General features: G+C 40.1%; 1 protein-coding gene across 1 annotated transcript; it reads left to right on the top strand.

Moving 5' to 3' along the window:
- Positions 1-8,468: 8,468 nt before the first annotated feature.
- Positions 8,469-9,863, top strand: LOC149278737 (inward rectifier potassium channel 16-like). Its single transcript, XM_089501796.1, has 2 exons — positions 8,469-9,529; positions 9,686-9,863. Exons 1-2 carry the CDS (start codon positions 8,469-8,471, stop codon positions 9,861-9,863), a joined length of 1,239 nt encoding a protein of 412 aa, XP_089357922.1.
- The last annotated feature ends 1,910 nt before the right edge of the window (positions 9,864-11,773 follow it).

Here is an 11,773-nt window from a genome sequence, read left to right as displayed (position 1 = left end):
GGCTATTAATATAGGGTGAAACCCTCCATACTGGGTGTTTACCTGCAAACCTTGGTTATTTAATGTAGACACAACACCGGTGATATCACAGCCTGGGCTAATAGAAAGCAGGGAACAAAGGGAATCCAAAATCATCCGTGAACACGGGGCCTTGGAAACATCTGGACATTTAAAATTAGGAATGAAAACATTCCGCGATTCTGGACAGAAAACGAGCCTGCATGGAGATGTTTGAGAGTTCAGTACGTCTCGGACATGCTTTCGACCTGTCTGGCTAATTAAAGGAGTTTTGATTGATTATGGCTACTGGATTCGGAACAACCAGATACTGGCTGGGAGTACTTGGATGCAGAAGGAAAGTTTGGAGTTGGGAGAGCTGAGACGCTCTGCGTGTACCAGGGAAAAGAATGGGAATAAACTGTAATTGGTCATTTCTTTTTTAAAGGCGATTATGATGTTTAAATGTACAAAAGAGCCCAACCTTGCATGTTATACCATCGACTTCTGGGCTTCCTTTGGTGGGACACTCAAATCTGTCCATGTTCTTTGGGTGGCGCTGGTAAGTGTGCGTTACGCATTCATGGTCGTCAATGGATGGGACTGTGGTTGGGACAATCAGCAGTTGGGGCTGTTAGTAACTAAACAGAGGTCTAGTGGGCGATAAGGGAGTAACCTCCATGCTAATATGTCATGGAACTTCCTGAGGTATGCTACCGGAGCTCTCCATTTTCTGGCGGAATGGGGTTTGTGAAGTTGTGGAGCTAGCCATACAAATGGCAAGGTGTCTACGAGTAGGGGCTACTGTCTTTAGTTGGTGGGATATGGAAGGAAATTGGGCTAGAGGTAGGTGGCGAGTCGGCATGGCCAAATGCTGCTCTCGTGCCCCGAAAAATAATAAACTGACCTGGAGATCTGGGGAAGCAGCACTTCTCCCAGAGACTCCTGATCACAGCCAGAGAGCTGCCGGGTATACCTATGGAAATCAGAGTCTCCAACAGGCTCCCAGGTCAGTGTGTCCTGACCACTAGCTTCCCAGGTCCACTCCTTGCAATGCGTCTGGGGGCTCTCCCTACCCATATGCATGGCTACCTCTATAAAGTGTAGGAGACCACTGGTTGTCAGCCCTGTGAAGTTCCTATGATTATGAAGCATTTGGCTGAGATTCCCACGTGACTGAAACCTCCACCACCCCTAGGCAGTAGCTTTATATTCTTGAAAACAACACAGAGGTGTTAAAAGACCAGTTGTTATGTTCTACAGATGCTGCGTCTCATTCTCTTTATGTTGTCTTCCCAATCCCCACCCATGCTCCACGTACGAGTCCTTCTAAGAGAAAAAGGAAAGCCTGCCTCTTACATGTTAGTCCTCTCTATTTGCCAGCAAAGTAACCAGGTGTAGCATGGAATCGCCAGTCTTGGGAACCTGGCCAAGGACTTAAAAGCCTTAGATTGTGTGGTTGTTTTTGTTCCTATTAACTTTCTTGTATTCAACAAGTGGTTGATTGTATACAGCAAGCGGCCTATTATTACACCGCAGAACATACACCCTTTGGCATCTACAGCCGGGTTATAACATACAGGGACAAATGACGACATCTCCCAACATTTACTTTCACAACCTGAGCCGCGCCTGTAATCAAGTCGCCACTACCCAACCTGTTTATGATGACAATATTGTTACAGTAACAACATCAACTTCATAGCGTTATTAAAGTTCCAAACGTTTCCCAGTTTTGCAAGCAGGAAGAGAAACCGCGGCCAACGTTAACGTCTTATCCCAACAACAAGAAATTCAAAGGATCAGGTGAGCTAGACGGCACGGGTCTGTCTGTTCCTTTTTTGGAATTTGAACCTCAGAGTGATATTAGTTCCTTGGAGGAAATAAAAAAAATAAAAATAATAATTTAGCTCTTTTTGATTTTTAAATGGCTTGTTTGTCGGCAAGCTAACGAGGTGTCATGGCTGGTGTTGTGATTGTTGGTTTTACAGCTGGAACTTTGGGATGGTAAACAGATTTTGTTTTTTCTGTAAATGTTCAAAGTTTTGTAATTCTAGTTTTATAGGATTTAGTAAAACATTTATAAAATGACTTATTTTTATGTTACGAAGTGTAACAAGCTCATGAGTCACAGTCTTCTGTTTCATATTGCTGTAGAAGGTAAGTTAAGTCTACCGAGAGGTTTGTTTAGGACGGCTCGAGAGATAAGAATTGCAAATTCTTTCAGCTGACAACAGTTACATTTTTATGATGTTTGAAACAGTAAAAAAAAACAAGATTGGTAACAATTTAAGGTTCATGCATAATATTTGTTACTCTGGAAGGATAATAAATAATAAAAATAATAATAAAATTAATATTAATAAAAATAATAATTTATTGTTTTATATAGCGCCATCATATTCTATAATAATAATAATAAAAATTATTATTATTACAGGCAATAATTTTTAAATGTGAGATTTGGAATGTCTTTCTGGCACACAGGGGGTTAAACATAAAAAAAAGCATTTGAAGTTTGCAGAGAGAGAAGGTGACCATTCTCTGTCCACCTAAAATTCCCAAACTCGTATAAAAATCCTTTTGCCATCACATAATGTTCAGTGTTGCAATCACGGTCGATCCTTTAGAATAATATATTGCAGAATTGTGTACCAGAAGTCTTGGGTACATTTTGTGTTGCACAAGTCTACGGTATAGATTTAACCCTTTCCGCCCCATAGACCAGGTGTTACATCACATAGCATCGCAGTACTTACTCCTCTGAAGCTTGTAAGGGTTAATCTTTTACACATGAGGTCAGCGCATGGTATTTAAGCTACGTTTTTATCCTCCCTGCTCTATTTTTACTTATCTAAGGTTTCATCTATATGTACTTAAATATTACACGTATGACCAGAAACAGTTAGGTGGATGTTTACAATTTAAATAAGTTGTAAATAAAATTCTTTATTCTTCTATATTCCTTACTCGGTTACATAAGTAGCAGACTTTGTGCTTTTGGATTTGTATTTATTTTAATTTAAACAAAATTCCATGAATTCGTACAAATGTCCAAAAATGAGGAGGGACCCCCAATGAGACAAACGAAAAGGAAGCAGAGAGCTCCTAATTTTCATTTGCATTTTGTTGTATTTTCGCTCTCTCTCGCTCTCTTATACACTCACACACTCTCCCTTTATCTCGCACTCTTTTACACTCTCTCTCAATGTATCTATACTTTCTCCGCCGATTGTGTCCCTGTCTCTTTTTCCGCAGCTCTGCTTCTTCTCTAGCCACTTCTTGTTCTTCTTTCTTCTTTCTTATTTGGCTTCTCCAAGAGGCCAGAATAATGCAGACGAATCCGCCAAGAAAGGGAAGCGGACCGGGAAGACAGGGACACAAATGGGGTCGGCGGACAAGGTGAATAGACAGAGTTAGAAAGCGTGAGAGAGAGTGAATGAAAGTGTAAGGGAGACTGAGTGAGAGTATATGAGAGAATGGAGAGAGCGTGAGTGAGGGTGAGTGACTGCATTTTTTTTCCTAATAGAAAAAGCCCTCCCAATTTCTTCCGAACCAAAAGGGCAGGAAAAAACAGACCAAAAACTAAACAAAAAAATGAGTCTGAGTAATTTTTGGTCCAATTGAATAAATCTAATATAAAGCTACCAATAAGTCAGATTTAAACCTTGATTAACCCCTGCATCTAGGCACCTAGCCAAATGCAAACGCTAATGGGGGGGGAGTATGAATTCTGGCGCAAAGTGTTTAAAGATGTTTACAACTCCTGGTTTTGAACATTGCATCTATGTGTCAGATCACTAAACGATGAGCATTAGATTTAGAGCGTAGATAAATGTCAGAGCAGTTTGTACAAAGGTTACAAGTCCGCAAACGTGTCACATATGAAGCTGAGTCTGAAGCCAAGACAACATTCCCCCCTCCAGGTAGGTTCAAATTCTTCAAACAGGGCTAACATGACCTGGACTGGCCCACTTATGGAGGCAGGAGCTCGGTGGGGTCATGTAACACAATGTTACGTGACCCCCCACCTTTTGATTGTGTGGCTGTGTGCAACTATACAAAAAAGAATGCATGTAATGTAAGGCTGTGAGAGAGCGAGGTGTGATAGAGACAGGTGTGATGGAGACAGGTGTGATGGAGACAGGTGTGATGGAGACAGGCGTGATGGAGACAGGTGTGAGAGATATTAGACCTATGATAGAGTGAGTGTGACAAATGAGCGATATGATCATAGAGTGAAGTGAGATGTGAGAGGTATAAGGTGTGATAACGGAGTAATGTGTGAGAGGTGTAAAGTGTGATATAATGTGAATGGTATAGTGTGAGTGTGTATGTAAATGGGTGTGTTAGAGTGAGTGTGCGTTACTCAATGAGCCACCTTGTGCTCAGCTGCAGACTCGGTGTGTAGGCCATGTGGGAGCTGCAATGGAGCTCAGACATCCGTTGATCTTCCAGCTCCTTTGGCTGATCAATGGAGATTGAAGGATCTCCCCAACTCGCCTACGATCTCTGCAAAAGCGGGACAGTGAAGCAGGGAAAGTGGGACAGCAGGACTGGTAAAAAATGGGACACATGGGAGCTATGGAGGTGGGTATAGCTACAAGATATCCGTGAACGCACATTTTTTTAAGAAATCAAGGAATTTAAGATAAAAGCAAAGATTTTAGATCTTAGATCAGCACTGACCTGCTAAACCTGAAAGGGCTGTGATTTATACTCCAATAAGTTGGCAATACAAACAGCGCAGCTGCAACCCGAGCCGGTAACGAAAGCAAGAGGGACCCCGACGTTTCTACCCTTTGTTTAAACCGGTATTTTCCATTCCCCATGTGCCGGTCAGAGGAGTGTGCAGCTAAACCCCAAAAGGCACTCCAAGAATGCGAAACTACAAATACATCTGTCACATGGAGCCCTTCGGAAAACCAAGCTTTCAGCCTGCGTGTAAAAATAGATTTTTCAATTATTTAAATCATAAACACGCCACAGATTAAAACAATAAGTGCGTATTTTTATTAACAAAATGTTGCTATTAATCACAATTCATGCAACGCTATGTATATTAAGGATATGAAAGCTCCAACAGCCCATCTTATATAATTTATATCTATCTATATATATATATATATATATATATAATTATGATACATGAGTTTGCTCTAATTTCAGTTATAATTACAATTCTGTCATCTGATTGGCTGCAGGCAAGAAGCCAATCAGAATTCAATTATGTTTTGAGATGAGTCCCTTTTTTTCCCCTGAGTTTATCTGCCCCTATTACCTGATTTTTCTAAAAATGCAGGGCTTCACGCGCAACTAAAGACAGAGTAGTCGAGTTCCTTAACTTTTACATAATTATTTAAAACAAAGAAAGAATTCAAAGCCTGCCCAGCGAATACCATTCGAAAAAACACCAATTTATGCCATAAATATTGGGGGATTCCATGGCACTATATGCCATATATTGCTTAGCCTGCCACGGCGTCATTTATGTATTTGAGTGCCTTAATTCCGCTAAAGGGCGGAGCCACGGGGCCTCTCTCTGCTCCTCCAATCGTGGGAGAGAATGGGCTTGGAGGCTCCACCTTTTGCGGAACTTCACCGAGAGGGCAGGTTCACGGAGAAGCTGAGGAAGAAAGAAGACACGAGGAGAAGCGGACGAAGAACAAAGACAGAAGTAAGAAGACAGAAGAGTCAAGAGAAGGAGTGTGACAGAGAGTGAGTGAAAGCGTGAGTAAGAGTGTGTAAGAGTGAAAAAAACAACTGAATTCAAATAAAAATTCTGAGCTCTTTGTTTCTTTTTTCTTTGGAGGTCCCTCCTCTTTTTTCTGACACTTGTACAAATCAACCAAATTGGCGTGAAAAATTTGGTTTTAATTGAAATTCATACAAATCCCAACGCGCGAGTCTATTATTTGATATAAAATCCGTTTATAGTGAAGTCTCACTGACTTTTTAGGTCTTGACTGCAATAAAGCGGTTAATTATAGGCCCGTCGGAAAGCGCGGTAACGTGCTAAGCCCTAGGAATCTCAGAGCAAATTTGGAAAGAAAAAAAAAAAAATACACAAATAATCAGCTGAACTATATATTTCTGTTACTTATTATAGCGGTAACCCTTCAGCGGAGTGTATGGCGATTTTTTTTATGGGGTCTGGTTTCACTTAAAAGAATTAAATGTCACTGTGTTTGTTTTTTTTAGATATTCCAGTGCAAATTGCTGCCCCGTTGCATGACTTTTAAGTTTGTGTAAGTGTCTGCAGCTCTGTGCTATTTACGTCTGAGCGTTTAATGTTTAAATAGAAATTCCTTTATTCTGATATTTTGTTACTTCCGCCACTTTATTGAGGTTTGGAATTCACAATTCCACCACACTTGGTTCTCTCTCCCCGTAGTCTGTGCCCTTCCAGGCTTGTTTTCATCTTCTCATTAAGTACTCTTGAAGTTCAAAAATGATTGAGCCCACATTTTGGGTACATTTTTTAGGCAACAAATCGAAGTGACGCCCAATGAGTGATTTATTATTATTATTATTATTATTATGTTTTTTGAATCAAGATGACTTAAATCAGGCTGCGCTAAATTGTATCCACAGGATCGTGTCCCGTTAAGTAACGAAGCGTGACAACGCTCTGACGGTCGCACCGTTCTATTTATAAATAACTTTGTAATAAAACATTTTAATAACAAACCATATTTTGCTGTGTGACAATATTAAGAAATATGTAACAACTTTTAATATTTGGTTGAGCAATGTTTTTGTTTTGTTTTTTTAATCGCTCTGATCTGTTGGTTTGGATCTGGTGTCTTCTCCATATTCCACTCTATATAATAATATCCGAGCGTCCTGATTGGTGCTTTTTTAAACCGGCTGCCACCATTAGTTACAACAATGAAGGCTTTGCGATGCGCTATTAAAAGGTTAATACGTGAAGCCTTGGGGTCAGGTTTCTTGGATAGGAAGAGTAGAATTTTCTAATTTGACTTCTGGTTCTTGATTTAAATTCAGAAGTCAGCTGGGTGGCTAGGGACCTCCGTTCCGTTCAAAGCCAAGTCCATCACCTGAAAATAATACTTGTAGGGCTTGTTTCTTTGAAGTTGGTGTGCCAGGTGCATTGTGGGTATCTGTGTGCGTTCCAGCGATACTATATTTTGTTTTCTGCGATCCTTTTTTATTTTGTATTAAGCCGAGTGGGAAACGTGTGCATAAATGTTATAGTTGAGGCAGATGTGATTTATGTCGCTGAGAGAGGTGTGTATGACTAAGAGTGATTTGTGTAGCTAAGAGTGGTGTGTATGGTAGAGTACCATTTATGTGGCTGAGAGCTATGTGAGTGGTTTGCTCTATATGCCTAAGAGTGGTGCGTTTGTGTATGTGTGTGTGGAAAGGTGCAAATTCAGTGACTGGTACCTCTTCTTCTCACCTCGTGTTCCTTCTAGGCACCATGAGCCCTAAAGACCTTCAGTGCTCATCCCATCCTCACATATGTCAGTTAGTGAGCGCCAGTCCCTTCCTCCAATTGGAAGGGACTGGGATTTCAAAATGGCCGCCTCTCACAATGCTTGGTCATGGGGATCTCATACAGGACAGATCCTATAGTCAGTACGTAGAGTTATTGCAAAGGAATAAGACAGGTAACCCTTGCCATGCCAAAAGGGGTGAGCATCATATATAACACCTCCCTGCAAGGTTTATTGACCTAGCGTTGGTGGTCTTGATTCCCTACCCCAGTAGTTTCTGACTTTTGCACCTGGACAGGCTGACACTATAATCATCTGTGTCCAGGAATAGAAATTCCTCTTTTGGATTAAAGAACCGTTCCTTTTCTTTTTGCCGAGATGCTATAATTGGGACCAATCCAGGCTGAGCCGTGCAGCTGCACAATCTGACAATTCGGAGCTTTGGGTCTCAGCTGCAGTTTTGTTAACTTGCAGTTTATGTTGTTAATAAAACGACACATTTTTTATTTAATTTTTTTTAACCATAAAAAAATCAAAATAATCCTAGCAATGGTTTTATTTTAGGGAAGTGATGTTCCAGCATCTTCAATAACAAACATAAAAAGTTTTAAATATATTTTGTGTCTGTAACACGGATCAGAGTTACCAGTAGCCGGGATTTATACAAATTTATCCCCTTATGCTTGTGGCTTTTTTTTTATTTTTTTTTTTTTCTTCTAAATGATTGTTGCTTGAATCAGTCAAGATGAAAACAATTATCCTGTTTATAATTTTAAACCAAATCCGCTTTGTTTTATTTATTTATTTATTACATTTCTTAACCAGGCTTGTGTCATTCGCGTGATACATTGTTTCTAACCGTCTGTTTATTATATTTTTTTTAATTGATGCTAAAATCAGTGTGAATGTTCTTCTGTTTTAATATTATTTCTTTTATTTTCTTTGTACGCAGGTGTTCTGAGCTCTGAGGTCTTTTTCGTATCGGTGTCGGTATCGCGAGTGGATTTCGAGATGAATCAAAGCACAGAAACGTGGAGACTGGTGAACTTCAAGGAGCACAGCTGGTATCAGTACAGCACTTTGGGCAAAAAGAACTTCCACAGCCGCTTTATGCAGAAAGATGGAAGCTGCAACGTGTACTTCAGAAACATATTAAGTGAATGGGAAAGTTACGTAGCGGACATCTTTACAACTTTGGTGGACATTAAATGGCGTCACATGTTGATCATATTCTCCTTGTCTTATGTTCTCTCTTGGCTGCTGTTTGGATTTATATTCTGGATCATAGCCCTTCAACATGGAGACTTAAGCAATTTGGAGACGGCCCCGTGTATCGACAACGTGCACACGTTTGCAGGAGCGTTTCTGTTCTCTTTGGAAACCCAGACAACCATTGGGTATGGTAACCGCTGTGTGACGGAAGAGTGCTCTTCAGCTATTATTCTGGTAACGCTTCAATCGGTCCTGAGTTGCATAATCGATACGTTCATCATCGGCGCGGCTATGGCAAAGATGGCAACTGCGCGGAAGAGAGCACAGACCATCCGGTTCAGTTTTTTTGCCCTTGTAGGCCTGAGAGATGGTAAACTCTGTCTTATGTGGCGTATTGGTGATTTCCGATCAAACCACGTAGTGGAAGGAAACGTTAGGGCACAACTCTTACGCTACAACGAAGATCACGAGAAAGGCATCACCTTGGAGTACAAAGACCTCAAATTGGTCAACGACCAGATAATACTGGTCACTCCAGTAACTGTCGTTCACGTAATTGACCAAGACAGTCCCTTGTATGCTTTTGACCGTAAAGCTTTGGCTTCGGATAGATTTGAGATCCTGGTCACGTTCATATACACAGGTGATTCAACTGGAACATCTCACCAGTCAAGAACGTCCTATTTGCCGCGTGAAATCCTCTGGGGGTTTAGATTCAACAACATCTTGCAGGCGAAGAAAAAATATTACAAAGTGGACTGTGAGCAGTTTGAGGAAATGACAGAATATTATGCACCTTTCTGCAGCGCAAAACAATTAGACATCAATGCTCGACCGAGTAGCGCATCTATCAGCTCTCGACCAAAGTTCTTTGGTGAAGTTGCTTCTACAAGCTCAATGGGCAATGGCTTATCCAACGTTGCTTCCACAAGTTCAATGCCCAACAACCTGTTGCATATGAGGTCTAACACCTCCGTGTCCAGCGGGTTAGCCCACGTTGGATCTACAAACTCAATGCCCAATGGCATATCCAACATATCTCCAAGCATAACGACCGTGTCGTCACTCGGAACCGAAGACAGCAGAAACACAGACCACCAAGAAAGTGGCACAATCTTGGCCATCCAACACCATGGAGAAAAACCTCATCGTAAAATTACTGTAACCCCAAGTGAAATCTCATTGGAATCCTGAAAACAAGACAACAGAGGTGTTTTTATTATGTGCCATTAGACTGTAAGTAAAGGTGTAGCACAACACCAGCTAGTAAAGCACTTATCCAGGCGTTTTTAAAGGCTTTTCACCGTGATTCACCCAATTAAAATCCGCATGACGGGTTTTAAAGATGCCGATCATAAACAAGTTCTCAGATACCTTTGAAAAACAAGTATTAAGGTGAAGGACTGAGACATTAAAGATGGCAATGGCAGCAGTACCTGTGAAACCTTCTAAAAGAGCTCTGCTTTCTGTGCAACTTAGAGCTATTGTCCTAAAACAATCTTTCTGGTTCTGAACCCCCCCCCCAAAAACTGTTTTTATGTTAAAATCGGGACCTGGAAAAGTCTGGACAACGAGGTGGCCTCTCAGCGAGGGATTATAGGAAGACGAGATCCTTTTATTGTTAATACACACGTTTTTAATAGTTTCGAAAATGGTCAAATGAAATATACCCAAGTTGCTGGTTATTAAACCTAAAACATTGATCAATGAACCAGAAAAGATAATATGGCTTAGGATAGTTTCATACTGGAATTTCGGGCCATACTTCAGCAATTAAGCCATGAACCCAAGATCACAGAATCAACGTTTCGATTTTTAGTACTCCAATAATGATTCAGCGACAACGTTCATGATTTCAGCTTTATCTTTATAAGTATTATGAATGCCAGTGTCTGGCTATTTAAGAGTTCAGAACATTATTGGCCCCATCACTTGCTTTACTAACCTACAACGAGAAACATTTGTAGCAAAACGGGGTAGTTATTACTGTAGATAACATAAGAGAAAGTGTTTTGATGATGTTTTATCACTCTAAAATAGCAAAAAAAGGAAAATGATCAATCAAATCTCTTATCTTGACCAAAAAGTATCTATGGGTTGAGCCACAACATATAAGCTATAATGTTCCATCAAAGAAGATGATTTAGGCAGCGTCGAAGTCACGTATCAGATCTCTTATTTTTTATTAAATTCTTATTATTATTTTAATTTGCTCTTTTTTTATAATTAACCAATTACATACATTTTTTCACCTGAGACACAAAAATATTTCATTTTATTCTATTAAGTAAATCTAAAAAAAAAAAGGTTTATTTAAGAAAGTAAATTATCAAGGCGTTTCAGGTCATTTTGATTTTGGTTTTGGCAGGTTTAATAGACTTATTTGGAGTTATTTTGGTTATTCCTAAATTGGGATGAAATTTAATCTCATTAATAAATTTGAAATTTGGTTATATCATGTATGTTTTTGTCGAAACACAACCTAAAAAACATTGTGATATTAACACCAAAAAAAAACAACTCACTAAAATGTCTGCAATTGTTTAGTATGTTGGTTCTGAGATCCTGTATTGAGTATCACATAACTGAATAGCGTTGAGAGTATTGTAGAAAAATAGGGTCTCAAACAAATAAACTTTATGTGTAGAAGTTTTCTTGCTTTCTTTGTCTTTCTTGGAAAATTCCAGCACGATCCATTTCCATGATGATGATGAACGGAAAATGCTAACCTGATGTTTTTACAGGTCAAAGGGCAAGAATTTTTCTCTGTGAGTTCGTGATGTGAGTGGCGTCTCACCCAACCTGCCTGTATCGCCAACCTACGTAGGGACAGACGTGTCGGTACAGATTTAACATCCTGGTCCGATGACTTGGGTTGACGGAGGTCAACAGCCAAAGGAGACATTTGAGTGTGGAAAAAATGCAAAGCTTCAGAAGTAGTTGGCCGTTCAAGATGAAAACTTCACGTAGACTACGGGTGGTTTCTTCTAGTAGGGACATGTCAACCACACCAACTGGAAACCCCATCTCTTAGACTTAGATGAAAGGTTAAAGTGCAGTCCAAATTACGACCCATATCCAGTTAATGGAGTCAGAGTAGTCTT

This window comes from Sceloporus occidentalis, unplaced genomic scaffold (assembly GCF_023333645.1).
Source record: "Sceloporus occidentalis isolate IW3139 unplaced genomic scaffold, rSceOcc1.0.p SCAF_182, whole genome shotgun sequence".
Taxonomy (NCBI): Eukaryota; Metazoa; Chordata; class Lepidosauria; order Squamata; family Phrynosomatidae; genus Sceloporus; species Sceloporus occidentalis.
The sequence above is the reverse complement of the archived record's forward strand: the minus strand, read 5'-3'. Positions and strand labels throughout refer to the sequence as shown.